The sequence below is a fragment of the Triturus cristatus genome, chromosome 4_1 (genome assembly GCF_964204655.1).
Source record: "Triturus cristatus chromosome 4_1, aTriCri1.1, whole genome shotgun sequence".
Lineage (NCBI taxonomy): Eukaryota > Metazoa > Chordata > Amphibia > Caudata > Salamandridae > Triturus > Triturus cristatus.
This window is the reverse complement of record NC_140585.1, coordinates 728656124-728675662: the sequence shown is the minus strand read 5'-3', so window position 1 is coordinate 728675662 and position 19539 is coordinate 728656124. Positions and strand designations below refer to the sequence as shown.

At 43.7% G+C, this 19539-nt stretch overlaps 1 protein-coding gene across 3 annotated transcripts in view; it reads right to left on the bottom strand.

The window, feature by feature from the left end:
* The window catches only part of UBE2N (ubiquitin conjugating enzyme E2 N), a 102505-nt gene that overhangs the window by 43098 nt on the left and 39868 nt on the right, over window positions 1–19539 (bottom strand). For all 3 annotated transcript variants that reach the window (XM_085653199.1, XM_085653201.1, XM_085653200.1), the window contains exons 2-3: window positions 1569–1815; window positions 1253–1393 (exon numbers count right to left, since the gene is read on the bottom strand). In XM_085653199.1, the coding sequence (XP_085509325.1) occupies window positions 1253–1393; window positions 1569–1815 (388 nt within the window). The remainder of the gene's footprint in view (window positions 1–1252; window positions 1394–1568; window positions 1816–19539) is intronic.

Sequence of the window (19539 nt, the reverse complement as noted above, 5' to 3'; positions counted from 1 at the left end):
AAAAAACTTGTTTAGATAGCAGTAAATGTGAATTTATTTTTCCACTAAAAATGCCAAAAATTCTGGATGCAATAAAACTGAAGACCGACCTCCACTAGTGTGAAATTATTTCTTTCAAACCAGGCATCTTTTATTGCCTTAACCCACATTCTCCCCACCACCTCACCCCTTCACATCAGAAGGATAATCTGCTTGGCTTTTTATCTGGGTTCATGACTAAACACTGGAACACGGAACTGCTCAGCTCTAGCATGGCATTTTGGCAAGAAGTAGATGCAATTACTTCTGTTGCAAATCGGACACAAATGCTGAGAATGGTGTCTTGCTCAAACTAGAGTAAAAATGTGGAGGTTAGGTCCCATTAGATTTAGGATCCCATGGTGCAGTGTGGGTATTTAAACAAATGCCATCCGAATAAACACATTCTTGTTTTTTTTTTGGGGGGGGGGGGGGGGGGGAGAATTAAACATATGCCACATTTCTGATAACCTTATTCAGGATCATCTTTACAGTTGTTACAAAGAATAACTGACAACTACAAAGAAGAGGTGATCCAACATATGCACATGTGGATGGCAGTGAGCAACATTATTGCTAAAGGACTAACGTTCTGAAAACGATACCTAGTTCTAATTTGGGACGGCAGTAAGCATTTGTGTGATGTTCAGCCCCGCTGGGCGAGGGTAGGCCACTGCATGGATAAACATTTTTTTCCATTTATGAAGGGCAGTGCTTCAATTAAAGGCCTGCAAAGCACAAAATATCCCCAAAAACTTTAAAAATGCCCAGCTTTTTAACTGTATATCTTAATTAAACAGCTGCTTTCCAATTACCTTCTCTGCTCCTTTCTAAACGAATGTATGAAAAAACATGGCAATATGTTTGTCAGACTAAATACTACCACGAGGCAGTCCGTGTGTGGAGTTAAATAAATGTAAAATCCGTGGTGCATGCTCTACCACAATAAACACTTGTATGTTTCGTATGCTGTTTAAACAAAACATTTTGATAACAAACAGGGAGCATCTATCCTTAACAGCAACCTACAATTTTAAACTAGGAGGGAACGAATACCGTTGTACAAGGGACAGATATTACCTTAAATTTGGAGTTCTTTAGACTACTTACGTTTACAACAAACCTCAATCAAGCACAGTGATGAAAACATTTCATTAAGAATCGTGAGTAATAACATGTTACATATTTTTTTTTTTTAAAGTTCTAAGCTCTGACGCCATAACGCATACAGTACCCGTTTCTATGGCTTGGGCTTCACAGGTCTTCCACTGCTCAGCTACATCGTTTGCTAATGGATCATCTGGATTGGGGGCACTTAACAAAGCCTGAATTGATAGCAGAACTGTGCGGATCTGCAGAGCAGGAGACCATTTATCTAGAAAAAAACATTTAATGAAATAGGCAGGTGTTCATCAAAAATCTTACTTTCTTAGTTCAGATATTTGAGTTTAAGATTAACACAGATTTTATTTGTAAAGAGCCTGGCTTTTAAAATCACAACAAACAGACGGGAATAGTTTGGGAGGAAAGGAAGCAATGCCAAGACTTACCTTTTAAAATATCTAAACAGATTCTTCCCAATTTGTCTACATTAGGGTGATATATTTTGGTCATGAAACGTACTTTAGGGGCTGCCATAGGATATTCTTCTGGAAGGAATAATTCAAGCTTAAATGCCCCTCCTTCAAATGGGGAATCTTGTGGACCTGCAATGACCACATGAAAATACCGTGCATTGCATTCATCTGGTTCTGCCTTTATTCCAGGAACAGGCTCGGCCAGTAAGCGCTGGGTTTCCTGAAAAAAAGAAAAACCTTTGAGGACAACCTTGTTATTGACATTGAGAGACAAGATTTTATCAAGAATGTAACAGAAATGGCAACAATCACCTACAAAACACAAATTCTTTAAAGAAAAGTTCAATTCTCAGCGCATTTTCAAAATACATATTTCAACAGACTAGGCAGAATGCGTGACGCTACTTCCCGAGAAAAGGCCCTTTTGGGAAGCAGTGAGCTGTGTAACCAAACCTTTTTCGACAAGTGTGCTGTATGTTAGAAAATGTTATTAGGGTGACAGGGTTCTAAACCTGCATTTTCTCTTAGGAAATTTAAAGTACTCAAAAACGGTGAATTAAATTTCCACTAACTTTTTCAGGCGGTTAGCAGTTACCCTAAACTCACTCTTTTTGCTAGTATAGAACATTTCGATTTAAAGTATTAAAGGAAAAAAACTGCTCAGTGCACAAATTTAGAGTTTTGCATATCAGTTACAGTTTTTCCCAAGTGTAAACAACCTAAAATTTTCGCAAGCCCAGCTGGACATAGTTTTCCCCAAAAAAACTCGATGGGCATATTTTAAATCTTTGCAGGAATACAACGGCAATAAAAGATATTCACGATCATAGAAGTTAAAAGAAAAAAAGCTATTTGGTTGACTTGTATACATGCTGCCACACGTGCTTAGTACCACAATGAGTAGTTGGGTCCCAAGTTGGCCCAGAATTAGTCACAGGGAAGGACCAAACAATGACTTGCAGCAGCGTCTCTATTTTGCATAATGCATGGGCTGACGCCTGTTCCTGCATTCTTCAAAAGCAGGAAAGAACCTTTCACCAGCTAGCTCCTATTCAATCCCCTGACCATGATGTGGTGGCTGTGTTATGAAATGAAACATAAATGGGAATGTTTCTATGCCATCTCTGGAGACAAGGTGTTCACATTACTGGCACAGACCAAAATATCACGTTGTTACTTAATGCTGCAGCATTAATGCAGGACAGTGACAGTCTGTACACACTGTGAACAGGCCACAGAAAATGTGACTAACAATAGAATTGCCTTCTTTTTTAGAAGTGAGACCCAAAAACTGTCAGCACAAATAGGAGACACGGTTTGATGCAAGAAAGGGTTCTAATTGCACCACTCTCGAGTACAGTTTATGTGTGTAACATCAGCCTTTATCACCCCGACGTGGCAAAAACCCTTGAGGTTACTATGAACAAAAGTATTGAAAATGCAATAGGTCTCGCCTTTGATTAAGTTAAAGCCATTTGCTTTGCTAATGGTATTGTACAGTAAAATTAAGTATACAACAAAACGTAGTAGTCAGCAAAAAAAACCAAAAAAAAAAAAAAAAAAAACCACAAGAGTAGTTGTCAGGTTGTCAAGTAAAGACTGAAATAATGGCTTCAATCATTTGGGGTGGGGGTGGGGACACATGAAATTACATTCTAGCATTATTTCCAGGAGGCCATAGAATAAAACAACTTCTGCCATACATTAGCTGGACTAATCAAATAACCTTATTTTGCTAGTTGCAAGTGGAGCCCGTGGACAAAAAAATATCAGTGCAAATCACTGCCTGTCCAAACTTCAGAACATGCATGAGGGGTCCACAAGGGATGAATTGGTGGATTAAATAACTTAAGGGCATTTCTGTGGGGCCCGCATAACGTTGACTAGCCGCATGTCAGGTTAGGTCTGTGGGACCCCAAAACTGACACATCACAGGGGATCAGACCTACCTTAAGACCATAAGGATATATCTTAGGGACCCACACGTAATACTTCACAGAGGAAATCACTAAATAGCTGACATCAGGAGCACATTTAGGGGGACAACAAGCAATACATCAGAGGGGATTGAACCTAATTTAAAGGCACATCTGTGGCGCCCACAGGCAATTCATATAAGGAGATGGAACTAATTTAACAAAGTAAGTTGTGGTCACTGAATAAACTAATGCCATGGCCTATCTTGGGGAAGAAGCGCCCACAAGCAAAATAGCAAAGAGGATGACTGACTAACCTAATGTAAGGATATGTGGGGACCACAGAAGATACATCAGAAGAGGGCTGCTGAATAACTAAACTTAAGGACCTTTCTGGTGTGCAAAACGGCTAGAATTAGAGAGTATTGTTGAACAGCCCAATTTCAGGACATTCTGCCGGCCCAAGGCTATACATCAGAGAAGATTGAATAAACTAAATACTGGACCTTTGTGGGGGGCTCACAGGTGCCATATTACAAGGGGCAGTCAAATAACTTCAGGACATGTTTGTGGGGCCCACAGCAATACTTCGGGGAAAATCACTGCATTACCCAATTACAGGACCAGTTTGTGGGTTCCGCAGGAACAGGTTCATCCGAATTAAAGTCTGCAGTGGCAGTGGAAAGGTCAAATTCCAAACAAACATCTGTGTGATGTTGATTAGTACAACTACAGGGGCACGCTGGTTTATACAGCGTGCCAACTAAGCACATATTGTTTAGTGTCCGTGAAATATCACAGCTCCTACAGTAGGGATCCTGCGTGTACATACAGATCCAGTCTATAGTGTGAGACTGGACGCTCAATTGGACTTCGAAGTCACTGTTTGATGTAACAACGGTCAACCACTTGACGAAAAATGCAAGTGAAGTCAGGCGTTTAAGGGGTGATCCCATTAAGGGGAATGCCAAATTAAATGTTTCTTTGGAGAGTAATATTGATTTGAAAAGCAGGTGACCCCATTACACTCTATGGTTTGTGAGGCGGGTAAACCGAAGTAAAAAGAAGGTGACACCTTCGAAATATGGGTGAGTTGACAACTACCTGTTGGTCTTCAGTCACTTTTCTCACTAATAGAGGGACATAGATGTCCCATAGTCTTCATTTCTCCAGGCTCTTTTATGTATGTCCCTCTTCAAAGACGCCGGTCTCCACAGAACTTTCTTTCAAATCAGCTTCCTGGCATAGGGCATTTTATTCTGTACTGTGTCAAACGAACGTCAAGCTGTTGTCATCGAGGGCTACCAGCCCCTCTCCCTTGAGACCACCATCTTCCTTTTCAAACATCTGCCTCCTTATGTGACCTACCCCAGTGCAACTATCTACACCTTTATCCCCATTCCGTACCTGTTCACCTCCCCCCCACCCAAGTTCATTACTGTGCCTTTGCTTTGATCGGACTTCTTTCCAGTACTACTCTTTCACCCATTGCTGCCAAGTGAATAAACTTTGTGACACTTTGAGCACGTCCTGTTTTCAGTTTGCACATGTTTAAGCTTCTGCTCATACTAGTGAAAATGAAACTACAGTTTCCAGGACGTGCAACACTTGTTGAAAATATCAGCAGGGGCAATGACAACCACTTGGCAGCCATGTGCGGCAATGAATGATGCTCATGTAAAGTCCTTCAATTCATTCGGGTTGAGTTTGCCCTATATAAAACTGCAAAAATGACCCACTGTGCACCGCTGCCCTCTGCTTTCTCACACCCCTATTTCACGCCCCTTGCATCTACCAACAACTCTCCAGTCTGGTATCTTAGCCAAGAGCACAATGCATTCTGGGACTTGTAGTTCTCACCGTAAGCTGCAGTATCTCTCCCAGCACTCGGAGTTCTGCTGGCTTACACACAGGAGTAGCTAAGGATGTCACTTCTGCTGGCTTACACATAGGAGTAGCTAAGGATGTCACAAAGAGGGGAGAGGGGGTCCCTGGGCTGCTGCGCCTTGCATCCTTTCTCCCTCCGGCCTCTCCCCTCCAAGACCCCAGCACGCTTCCACTCCCTGGCCTCCACCGCCAGGCCTCTTCGCTTCCTGCCAGAGGCCTGCGCTCCCCCTCGCCACTTCCCCTCCTTCTCCCCTAGAGACTGTCCTCACCCCAGGTGCTCTCCCCCTCACCTCCTGGCGACCCTACCCCACCGGTCAGTCACCTGGAAGTCTCAGAAGCCATGGCCTCGTGTTGCTCCCAGCCCGGCTCCGCGTGCTTCTTGTGGGTCTCTTGCGCTACTTAAGCCCCTTTCCGGGCCGCGCTTCGGGGCGTGTTTGGTATGGTGCTGGTCTCCGGGGCGGTGGCGGCTCTCGGTCCCTCCGCTTCAGCTGCCCTCCCCGGGGCGGGTCAGTGCCTCCCCTCGCCCCTCCCAGGGCGGGCCCGTCACCCCCACATCACAAGCGCCTGAGAGTCGGCACAAGCACTCGGGAATCAGGCAGGTTTGAGAATTTAACTTCTGTGGACACATTCAGAATATTCGAGCAGAGGGAGGGATTTGATCTACAAAGGACCATGGAGTAAAGTTTGCGTTCTAGTAAGTGGACATCGTATAAGGGCAAGAATTTACTTTATTTTTGTCCTTTGCACACTGGTGTAAAGTAGTGAGCCAAAGGCCCACATACTTGAGGAAACAAGCGCGGCGCACGGATGCTCCTCTCTCTCTGCTTTGGGCGAGAGGGGTCAGCGCGGTCCCAAAAGCGAAAGAGGATCGCGCCGGAGCTTATCTTTATGGGGCCATGTGTTTGAAACACATGGCCCGATAAAGATAAGAAAACGTTTGCGACGGGAAGAAAGCAGGCGAGGGAGCCCAAGTAGGCTGTCCCAAAAAGCCAAAGGGAGGCAACATAGAAAGCTCTTTTCCAATGGCTGTCCACCGTTTAGCATAAACGGTGACGCCGGACAATGGGAAAGAGGGGCGGGGCTTAAAGCCCATTTCTAAAAGTAGTCAATATCATTAAATCTCGCTGTGCGAGCTGCGCATGTGCACAGCAACGCTAGCCGAGACCTAAAAAAGGTAAAGAATCCCCGCTCACAAAGTAGAGATCTTAAATGGAAACCCATCGTCTTTCTAATGGGCGAGCATGCAAAGGGGTCATCGTACAATAAAGAATTCTATTAACATCATCGATGGTTTTACAATCCTACTAAAACACTTCGTCAATATTTCACACTGGTGTGCAAGTAAACCACAGATTTAAAAATATAAGGAAATTATGTAACAGAGTACGAAAGATTTTATATTCGGAAAATGCCAAATTATACAAGTAAATAACAAGTTACGTACAAGTAAAAATAGTTTTACAGCTTGGCATGTTTCACATTTTCATCCTATGCATTATCTTTATCTGGGAGTCGAATCCAGTTCAATGGTTTGATTTATAAGAACAGAATGAAAAATATTTGTCTAGAACATCGTGCGCATTCAGACTATTAAAGGGGTTTGCATGAAAGTGAATGATCCTTTCAATTAGTGTGAAAACCAATCCTCATTCACATAGTGATTGTTACCAAAAAGATTGACAAAGCATCCTTCATAATCAAGTAACGGCCGATTTAGTTTTAAGAAGTACTACAGCTTTCATAAGGGGTAATAGTGGTGAGAAGGTTCTCTCTAGACTTTCAACAAAGCATGCATCGCAGTTTAACCATTCACGGTCTCAGAGTTTTCCTGGATGTAGTTAAATATACCAAAATTAAGCTAGACCCTCCGCTGCAAAACTAGGACTATGAACTTCACATGAGATTGTGTATGGGTGATCTCTCTTTTAAGGAGATTATCAAGCCTTTGCTATTAACAGACACTGCGGCTCTGACAAAGCTTCTTAGATTGTGCCTTTGCTGGTTCATTTTTTTTAAGCTCCATGAACAATTTGTTTCAGTGCCCGGCAAACACAGGAAGTTCCTCAAGGGGCACACTTGTGGTACCAACAGAGAGGAAACCACTAAAGGTAACTACTCTTTCAAAGAACCTCTCTGAATCTGGAGGATCCAAACAACCAGCCACCTTCTGGGGAGACAGTTATAAAGAATGTATATCCACTTACAAACTAGTGGCTAATTTCTTGACAGTTTTAACCATAGAATGGAAAAGAATAAGTCCAAGCTTTCGCAATGGATATGACAATGATTATGTGGATAGGACCGAAGGGGACACTTTTGTATTATTAGATTAGTCAATATCCTTTGTCAGTGTCAACCATAACATCTTGGCTACTGGACTCAAGGCACAGGCATTAAGACTTCTCACGGGAGGCGATTAAATCATTTTTTGCAATTAGGGCTTACTAAAGACAACCCATCAGTATGAAGTATGTAAAAAGGTATACGTGATAACCACTGTCACCATTTTCATTTTTTACAATTAAAAACAAATGATACAACTCATTAACCATGTGAGTCTCATCTGGAGTGCTGTATATTTAACTTCCAAAGCTTTCAAGGAATAATAAGAAGTATGCATGTCAGATAGCATAACTATATATTTTTCAAAATATTCAAAACTGAGCCTATTACAAAACAAATTCTAATAGCAGGAAGGAGGCAACATACTTCAGATTTATCCATACGAGCTTGCATGTGTGTCTGGCTGCTGCACCAGTATTGAGAAATGTTAGTATTTTCTTCTCCTTTAGTGAACCTGGGCAGCACTTGAATAAGAGATGCACTGTTCACATTTAAGACTTCTAGTACGAGCCATTAAAAGGAGCAAGGACACAAACCATCTTTGCCTTGAAACATGGTAATACCCATTCTGGCAGTGAAGCTCTACAGGACTTCTTGCCTTGTATGTGGTGGGAAACTATTGAACTAGAAGAATTTCTCCATGTACCCTGAAGAATCAGAACAATACCAGGGGCTATACAGATATGTTTAGCTTCTAACAAAGTGCAATAGTGAAGAAGTTATACCTAACAGCCCTAGGGTGGTCTTCCCCCCCAGCTTTTTAGCCTTCCACCACTTTCTTCTGACCTCATTTTTGCGGATATTAGGACTCTGTGCACTTTACCACTGATGACCAGTGCTAAATTGTGTGCACTTTCTCCCCACTAAAACATAGTAATATTGGTCAATTCCCCATCAGCATATTTAATTTACTTATAATGCCCCAGTAAAGGGCATTCCATGTGGCCAGGGTATGTAAATTAAATGCTACTAGAGGGCATATAGCACTTATTGTGCCACCCACTTGGGTAGCCTTCCAACCATGTGTGTGTGCAGTTTACATTGCCATGTCAGCCTGGCAAAATAAACCTTTTGCCAAGCCCAAACCTTTTATTTTAAAAGTATTATTTAGCATAAACTAGACCACATGGGGTATCCGAGCGCTTTACAGATTGGCAGTTATGAAGGTACAGGAAGTGGAAACCATAAAAGGGTGTAGGAGCACACTGTCATCACGTCTCAGCGTCATTACCTCTGGGCATGTTGGTCGATGTAGTGCACCATTTTTAATTCAGTACAAAGTTCGTAGTAATAATAGGCTAATGCCTTAATTTGTTATTGCGTATCCCTAGACATGAGTTTCTGGTATCCTACGTCATCAGTAGGGAAAAGGTCGTAAGTTGCTGGACATGCTGCCGCTTACTTTTCACAGGCATAATTCCACTCAGGGCATGCAGGAGCTCCCAAGCTCATCAGCTCAGGCGGTTCGAGGGAGCCTTTCAAACAGTAAAAGGGGGTAGGAGCACACTGTCATCACGTCTCATTATTACTACGAACATTGTCCTTAACTGAAAATGATGCACTACATCGACCAAGATGCCCAAATGTAATGATGCTGAGACGTGATGACAGTGTGCTCCTACCCCTTTTCACAGGAAGTGGAAACCATAGCAGAACCAGACAAAGATAATAGATCATAACAGTTCAATAAAACAAGTGTAAACTAGGGAGTCCTAGGGTGATTGGTTATCTAGCCCAGAAATTTCTTCGGCAGTATCTCCATCTTCCGTTTTGAAGGAAGCCGTGGAATTATTCAGTCTTATTTCAGGTGGCAAGGAATTCCAAATTCTCGGTGCAATACCAGATTGTAGGTTTTCTTTTTATGGTTTTTCTGTGGCCCAAGTAGTAAAGTGCTGGAGCCCCTCGATATAGAGCTCAAGTTTTTGCACAAGATACATTGGGGTGTTAAAATGTAAAGCTTTGTGGGTCATGCATGCAATTATTAGATGTATCCTTGCTTCATACGGAAGCCAATTTAGTGACTTCAACTCAGGCATGATGTGATAACGTTCTGAGCCTGTAATGAGCCTTGCAGCAGAGTTCAGAGAGGCCCTAAGTGGCGCAGACTTTGATCTAGGATGGCCACAGAGGGTTGTGCTACCATAATCCAGTTTAGAGATCACTAGGGCTTGCACCAGTCTTGATGTCGTTGTGGGGTAGGAACAGGTTTATTTTCCTTCGGATGCTCAGTTGGAAGTTTGCACCTTTGGTGAGAGCACTAATGTGCTTCTGTATGTTCAGATGCGTATCTAGCACAATTTCCAGAAAGCTTGTGGAATCAAAGAAGTTTGAAGTCTAGTTGAGAGCGGTTAGTTGATGTATCCATTCTTCAATGTCTGGAGCCTGTTTGGAAGGGGAGATAAGGAGGAGAGCGTTTCATTTCAGGTGATTGAATGTCAACCAACTATGCGTTTTCTGAAGTGCTGAGTTGAGGGACCGGATGTCCTCTAGGGAGGAGAATTTCAGGTACAGTCGAGTGTCATCCGCATACATGTGATAATGGATATTGGACAATTTCAGGATTTCTGTTAGAGGCTCCATGAACAGGTTGAAGAGAGTGAGTGAAAGTGTGGCCCCCCTGTGGCACCCCCAGAGTGTGCAGAGAGGGGTTAGACAGACAGATTCAACTGGAGTCTGTGTTCTATTGTGTAGGAATGAGGAGAACCAGTGTAGCACAGTCCCCGATAGCCCAATCCTAAACTAGAGTAGATCGATATGGGTATCATGCTTGACTATATCAAAAGCTGCCGATAGGACCAGGAAGATCAAAAGGCACAAATCATGTTGGTCCAGCAGTCGTAGAGCATCAACAATGTGGGTAAGAGCTGATTCCGTGCGGTGACCCTTACGGAAGCCGGAATGGAATTCGTCAAGCAATTGGAATTGCTCAATGTGGCTACATAGCAGGGTGTATACAGATTTCTTTGGGAGCTTTGCCAGGGTAGGAATGCTGGAAATTGGACGAAAATTGTGAAGGTTGGTATGGTCTGCTGTTGTTTTTTTAAGAATGGGGGTGACGTGACCCGATTTTAGGCAATCCGGAATTGGACTTTGAAGGAGAGATCTGTTAACCACCTTTGCCCAAAGAGAGAGCTTGGATGATCTGATCTAATTGAAGAGGTTCAATGGCAAGGGATCGCTGAAGAGGTTGGATGGTTTTAGTGTAGCCAGAGTTTTGCAAATGGTGCTTTCGTCCAAGGTTTGGAATAGGCTACAAGAAGCATTGTTTTGGCGGGGGAAGGGGGGGGGGGGGGGGGTTACATCAAACCCAGAGGGAGGATGGGTGAAAGGTAGTTTCTCCAAAGATGCCCATAGTTCCAGTTCGATTTTTGTCTTTTTACAAAAGGCGGCAAATTCCCCACAATTAGGCTGCGAACAGAGATCCATTGAGGGAGGGTTAGGTTGGCTGTTAGACTGAAGCTTGAGGAGTCCAAACAATTTTCTCAGTTGGTTTTTTAAGCTTGCTCTAGTTGCTTTCTGAAGTAACTAGCTTTAACGCATCTGATGAGTTTGTTATATTTCTCAGAGATCTCAACTGAGTGACCTGGTCTAAGGAGGGACAGGATCTCCACAAACGTTCCGCAAGTCTCAGATTTCTTCTTTCAGTATTTACCTACCATTATTCCAAGGTTTGGCGATTTTGGAGAGCATTCTTTTTAGCTATAGGGGAGCCATTGAGTCTAAGGTGTTAGTCATGGAGGGATTACAGTGGTCTGTACAGTCGCCGACATCAGACATGTTCAGAGGAGGGGGCAAGAGGTTATCAGTGTGGACGATAGATTCAAGTTGAAGGGAGTTGATCTTACAGATGACCAGATCTAAGGCAGCTCCCTTGTGTGTAGGGCTATCACATATTTGAGTGAGGTTGAGGTCTAGTAAGAAGGATGAGGCGATTGACTGACAAGTCATTCCAATGGAGGTTAAAGTCTCCAAGGAAGATCTGGATGCCATGGTATTTGCCGTTCGTTGAAATGATTTCCATGACTATGAAAGGGAGATTGTCTCATGGAGGGTGGTAGAGTGCACAGAATTTGCATGCTTGCCTGTTGTTGCACGAGACCTCGAAGCACAGGTATTCGCACGACGACAAGGAATCGGATTGCAGTTGTTGTATATATGTGATGCCTCAACCTTGTACACCCGATCAATCTAGCCTAATGAGGTCATAGGTAGCGGGCACTAGTATGTCAATAATTGGTAAAGATGAATCGTTAAGCCAGGTTTTATTCAGCACTAAAATGTCTGGATCATGAGCAAGGATGAGGGCAGCAATGTCTGCAGCACGTCGTACTGCTGATCTGCTTTTGAGAAGCATGCATTTAAGCTATGGCTTGGGATCATCGGAGGGAGGAATAGTGGTGGGGACTCGAGTGAGGTTATTCTTATTTAGGGATCTAGAGTTTACCATAGGTTCTCTAAATGGATCAGAGTGGATGGCTTCAGTTCTAGGGGAGGAAAAAGTAGAGATGCGTAGAAGAGGTAGAGATGTGAAGTGCGTCACGAGGTGGGAAGAGTAGCAACTGGTTACAAAGAGGTACAAGGGTCTTATGAGACACGTTGCTGGCCTGGTTAGGGAGATCAGACTATGGGCGTGACAGGTGTAGCTATGGGGAGTGTTATGGGCACTATAAGTGTCCGCAATAACGTGCATGGGGGTCGATGGCATAGAAGGGGCGATGTTGTGCCATAAGGGGCTAAGCGACTCTGACCTAATTGCTTTAGAAGAGTGGTGAGCAGGTTGACTACTTAGGGGATGGGAGTAGAGGAAATAGGGGGACTTTGGGACCATGAGGTTTCATAACTAGACATTGGTTTTTTTGTTGTAAATGTTTTTATTGCATCTTTCAACAAAATAGCTGCCATGAAACACACAATTGGAGTACAATAATTTTGAAGGGTCACGTAAGCAGCATCTAAAGAACAAATAAACTAATTCATCAATACAAGGATGTGCATCAATAGAGAAAAAAAAACAACAAATGGTCAGCCATAGCATCATTAAAGAGCCTGGAACAGCGATATGGACTTAATAGCACTAGTCACAGAAAGTAGAAAGCTGAAAATAAAAAGGGACCCATACCGGAAGAATCATCATTATGTCGTTAAATGTGGGCACAACATGCCCCTGTGTGGCATTCACCATGATCCCTCCCCATCGCTGTTCAAGAGGGTCCTGGGATGGTCAGAGATGGGCAACCTCGGTTCGTCTCCATGAGATGGAGCAACAGGTAGGAGCGGAGGTGTTGCAATATGTTTTTGGGCCTGGAGGAGGGGGACAGAAATGTATATGTATCGCTGGTTGTATCGCAATACATCAAGTCGCTCAGCCAGGCCTTAACCGCTGGAACCGTGGGGCTGCCCCAATGTCTGGAGATCCGCCTTTTTACGAGGAGTAGGGCAACAGCAATGAAATGTCAAATTCCAGCACCCAAGGGCTGGATGTATCCCAACACTGCCAACGGGGAAAGGGTTAATTCAGAATCGGTCATCAGTGCGAGATAGTGAAAAACTGCCCCCCAGTACGCCATGACTGGTGGGCAGTTCCACGCTAAGAGTATGAAATCGGCGTCATCGGTTGCGCATCTAGGGCAACTGCGAGACTTCAAGGGGTCCATTTTGGCAAGAGGTTTTGGTGTAATGTAAGCTCTGTGTAGTTATTTGAAGTGGAGAAGCTTAGGTCTGAAATTGTAAGATATGAAATGAGTCAACAAAATTTGATCCGATAGAGGTTGGCCAAGATCCCTTCCACGCCGCACAGGAAGTAGAAGTGTCTGAGCTAAGTGATAAAGGCAGGAAACCAGATGGGTGCTACTGGCTGATGTAATGACAAGAGAGTCAGAGGAAATCACCCGGCTCCACTGTTGAGGAGCACAATGCGGCATGAATGGAAACCAGTGTTCTGTGCAGCAGAAATCTGTCTATCTGGGACACCCGTGCCCCTCTGCAAGGTCTGATATGGATCATACAGTGTGGTATTCCAAAATAGATCCCCTATAGTATGTAGCCCACATCGGGACAGCGTCTGTTTGTTCAGTGTTTTGGTGGTTGGGGAATCCATGAATTGCCTATGAAGGTCAACTGCAGAGAGTAAATGCCCCCAGCATGTACATATCAAAATAGTTTTTCCTTGGACTTGGTATGTAGCATTTGTATTTCCATGGGTGACCTTGTAAGTGCATGCAGAACAATTGTCGAGAGAGAGCCAGGATGAGCCTGCGAACACTCAGGCTTCAAGTACTGCAGCCAGGCGTCTGGATGACACCAGAAATAGACAAACAGTGCCTGCTCGATTAAATAGTGCAAGTAAAAATCCGGGACCCCAAACCCTCTACGTTGAAAGGGCATGGTCAGCGTTTGCCAGCTAATGCGTGCCTGCCCGCCAGCCCAAATCAATCTGATGAGCATGTCCTGCAATGTGTCGAAGAATTTGCTAGAGAGTGAAATGGGGATATTGAGGAAAAGAAACAAAAAGCGGGGCAGTACGACCATTTTAATAATGACAATTCTGCCAGCACCCACCCTCTATTTGGGACGACAACCAATCCACAGCGGGGCCTAATTTAGGCAGACGACCTCCGAGGCAGTGCGGTGTAAAAAGACACCAAAAGACACATAGGAAAAATAAAAAGATAAAACAGCATTTTCAGTATGTTGTGCGTGTGGTGGGTGGGGAATCTTTGGAACTCACTGGCAAGATATGAAATATACAAGACTACTGAAATGTCAGAAAGTGCAGAAACCAGTGTCTTTTGAAAGTGATGCAGAAAAATCAGGTCTTCTGACACAGAACAACGTTCAAGGTTAGAACAGAACACACTGCCCATGAGTGCCCAACAGTCACAGGAACATTACAAGAAGATCGATGTAATGAATGAATTCTGTGTAACAGGGATGCGCCAACTGTCACTAATTCACCAAAACACAACTATGCCATGACCATGTGTACTCCGTTATACCCTCTACTCTGCTGGCTATTACAAAATAATTCTATAGTCTCAGAATACCACCATACATCAATCTAAACCGATATACTCAAAAAAATCCACTGGCAAAACCAAAAGGTCTTGCCTATGCAAAAGCTATTGACTTTGGTGTTTTAGCCATGTTGTACACCAGTGTGGCTGCTGTTCAGCATGGCTAAAAGTTAGCGGTTTACGGGAGAGTGGCATGGTGTTGTAGAGTAGAATGGCAAAGAGTAGAGTGGACAGGTAGAGTATTGTATACTGGAGTGGCAGTGTGGGGTCACGTAGAGTGGCATACACTGGAGTGTGATAGCGTAGAGTGGCATACACTGGTGTAGAGTGCATTGGCGTAGTGTTGCAGAGTATAGTTGCATGGAGTGCAGTGGCATTAATTTCAGAGGCGTACAATGCAGTGGGGCATAGTATAGTGCAGCACAAAGGCTCAGCAAAGTGCAGTAGCGCAGAGGCTCAGCAGAGCAAGTGTGGAGTGATGCAAAGGGCAGTTGTGCAGAGGGCAGTTGTGCAGAGAGGGGTGCCATAGAGTACAGTGGCGTGGACTTAAGTGACACAGAGAGCAGTGTAGCAGAGTAGAGTGGCGTAAAGTGGGGCAGAGTAGAGAAGCATACAGTGGTGCAGAGACAGGTATAGTGGTGGAGACTGCAGTGGCAGAGAGTGTAGTATTGTAGAGTTGAGTTTCAGAGCGCAGTGGTGTAGAGTGGAGTAGACAGCAGTGGCGTAGAGTACAGTGATAGAGAGTACAGTGCAGTGGCATAGACTGTAGTGGTTAAGAGTAGAGTAGAGTGACAGAGTGCAATGGCATAGAGCAGATTGTTTCAGAGTGAAGTGGCGTAGAATGAAGTGCTGCAGGGTAGAGTGCAGTTCCGTAGAGTGGCAGAGAGTGTAATGGCGTAGAACGTGATGTAGAGTGCAGTGGTTCACAGTAGACTAGAGTGGCATACAGTGGATTGGCAAAGAATGCAGGGGCATAGAGTTGAGTGATACAGAGTAAAGTAGAGTGGCGTAGTGTGTTGCAGAATGGCATAAAGTGGAGATGTGCAGAGCAGAGTGGTGTGGCCTAGACTGGGGTGGTGTACGGTGCAGTGGCGTAGTGACAGAGTGCATTGGCATAGAGTTTAGTGGCACAGAGTAGAGAGGTGTGGAGAGGTATGGAGTGGTGCAGAGTGCAGTGGTGTGGAGTGGAGTATGCATGGTGTGGTAGTACACTGCCATTATACACAACACACTTTCAATTAAATTGACAAATTTGCACAGACTTACAGTTTTACTAATAAAACTATACAGAGACCAAACGAAAATGCATGGAATCACATTAAAGTATTTGTTTCCAACACACTTCAGAAAATAGATGTGCTTCACTTGTATTCCTAATTCAGATTTATTCTGAAATTCTAACAAGTTCATTTAAATTCTATTGTGTGCTAGACGAAAAAACTCTTTCCTACTGCCACTATCCAGCAAGATTGTCACATAAATCCTCTCACTTTGAAGTCAAAGAAAGAAAAGTAAACAAGCACCCTCGGAAGACAGCACCTAACATTTGACCTTCGTCTCTGAATGCACAGCAAATGTGACGGGATAAGAACAAGATTTACACACCTGTTTACAGAAAAGGAGCACTTGGAAGGATACTGTAAATAAGGTTTGGGCAAGGGGCGGTATGGACTCATGCTAGACAGCATAAAACAAATAAAGTGAGCAAATGGAAAGCAAGACAACTTCAATTACAAACAACAAAGCCAATGGCAAACAACGGGCAGAATGCATTCCCAAGTCAACTTTTTGAATGTCCCCAAGAAGTCTTTAGCGGGAACCTTAGGACATGGCCCCAATGCACAAAGGAAGTGGCCAAACACTGCGGACATCCATTTGATATCATTAAGCATTACTCGTGGGATGACTAAGACTGGCCATCCAGGTGGTGCAGGTTTGTACTCCATCTACCCATCTCTTTTCTCCAAGACTAACAAGATTTACAGTGTGGATGGCCTAACTATTGCATACAGATTAGGGGATGTATTGAAAATAAATCATTGGTTATCACTAGAAATTCAACATGAAACACGTATCGTAAATTATAACAGCCAGCTAATAGTACCTGAAATTGCCATTTCCCTCACTTATCCTTCCTCATCACACGCTAAATGTTGCAACCCAATTCATGATGAGATCACCACTCCGTTTTCCATTGAATGTCCTTAAAAGGCCGAGAGAGAGTAGTACACCCTTCCTACCAAGGATCCCACTACTGGATGGCAGGCAACCCATCCAATAATGAGCTTTGGAGCCTTGCAATGTGGTATGAATTGGTAAATAAATACAAGTTATCAAAGAAAGTGTGTAGACTACAAGAATTCTCCAACAGTTTCAAATTGTAAGCTATAGTGTCCAGCACATCAGCCCTTTCAAAGATATCCAATGCATCCACTGCATTGCATTCATTAGAAAGCTTTATTATTTTTTTGCCCATGTGAATTACATGCTGTATGCTCAATCTCTGGTGAACCCTTACCATCACACACAGATTTATTACAAACATCAAACCAACACAACTGGAATTCCCAGTCAACACATCACATGTAGCTACACACCCTCTCATCGTGCGCCAACAAACTGCTTCTGGTAACTTTGGGTTTACTAAACTTATACCTTTCATTCTTTATAAAGCTTTCAGTAGGAGTAACCAGAAAGTCACAATTTTCAAACATGTTTCAGTGAACTTGGCTCCAATTTCACTTCAGCAACTTTCACTGTATTTGCTACTTCAAGCCTTTGTTTTTATCAGCAAGGTCCTTCCATTTCAAAATACCAAGAGCAAACATCTGACTCGAATACATCCCTTCAATAACTGGTGATGGAATGCATGGCATAAGGACAAGTACCCCTGCCCTGCCCTTATAACTGAACTGCATGGGAAACTGACATCCCAACTTTTTTTTCTTGGTCTAAGTGAGAATGCTAATCTGGTGTGTGCAGAAGCCTAGACCTGTCCATGGTAAAGCCTGGGGTCCAGAACCTGTCTGACATAGCGGGACACACCAACCATTCCTTCTTTGATGACATGAGACTACAGAAGGATTAGAAAGCATATGTATATTTTTTTCTACGAAGAAGTGTGACCTACTGGCCATATATATACAAAAAAAAAAATCTGTTTCACAAGAACACCCAGGCTCTTGCAAAGGCATTCCGTGTGAGTGAGCATATACCAAATATAGGAGCAGCTCATAAATCATAGTGGCACTGTGTGCGCTTTCAGCACGTTTGCTGGGACCAGTGGTATCCATTTTGGATGGACCCTCATTTAGTATGGCACAAGATGGAGGGACATAGCTTCCCAGCATAGAGGAAGTATACTGCTTGCAATCCTGTGTTATAGGGGTAGAAACCCACAATAAAAAGAGGAAAAATTGAGCCTACAAGGTCCAATTCACAAAAGCTGCCAACTAGGTTTAACAGAGTACTGCCATTTTGTGGGTGGTAGGGGAAAGGGGAGAGTCAGCATATTTTGTTGCTGAAAATTAGGACGTTTCTTGGCATGGCATGTAGTTTTGTCCCCCCACCCCGACTGCTAAATCAGGAAGGTTAATGATACTCCGGTGCAGAGGTTTTAAACTTAAATATATATTCTGCCCATGTTTTTGATACTCCTGCCTTAGAACCAGCATAATAAATACCTGCTGAGTCTCCACCTTGCACAGAAGACTGGCTACGCTACAGCCAGATAATGACATCTGAAATGCAACAATGTCCAACTTGCTCCATGACAGTGCATCCAAATTGTAAGATTTCAAAATAAAAAATAAATATAAAAATGGGACCTAAACCCCTACCCTTTGTTCCCACCCCATGTTACTTCTGTAGCCAAGAAAGGGAGCGCTGCACAGAAAACCTGAAGCACTCTGTGAAACCAGGTCTAGTGACTGCAAATCAGCCAGTCTACCAGAAGTGAGGGAACATGATGTTAACTCTGTAACTTGCTGGACAAGTGGAGGGTCTACCTAGTAGCCAGCCTCCCTGCTTAGGGAGGCAAGAGGTGCGCCTGGCCCTGTAGGAGGAAAGACTGTACAGGAGGAGAACCCCAGTTGTGTACCAGGTCTACTATCAAGAGCCCAATTGGCATTGCCCGAAACTTAAGCGGTCCCCAAGTCTTCTGATATGGTTCATGAGCCGAACTGTGGGAGGAAAACTTACTGTACTAGAACGCCATGTGCTGTCCAGCCTAACTGCAGTGTAGGAGGGACAAATGGTGCAGCAGCTCACTATACAACATGCTGAAGCCATCACAGAATCAAAAAGACTAACTCTACAGCCAGGAGGCCACAACTGTCCAGGACACGGCACCAGACAACCAGGCCAACTGATTTGTGGACAACAGTCCCACCAGAGAGGGTGCACCACTGTCATGCACAACCTCAGAGGGTGCTGCTGGCACACGTTTACCGAATCAGCTACAGCCTAGTTCCCAGCACACTGCTAACATGGGCTTGAAAGAAAGAGAAACTGTATCTTTAACTGTGAAGACCCACCTGCCCTAGAAGGATAGCCGTAATAACATGCACTCATTTTAGCTCAAGACCATACAGGATGAAACATGTTGTTCACTTAGTCTAGGTAGTAATGGCACAGGTGCATGTTCACTAAGTCATTCCCTTGCGATATTCCAGACCTAGTAGAGCCAGATAGGAATGGGGAAGCAGACACCAGGAGGTGAAGCATCTAGTGATTACTTGTAGTCGAATGTAACGAACACTGTATTGCCTTCTTTACCATGTGTAG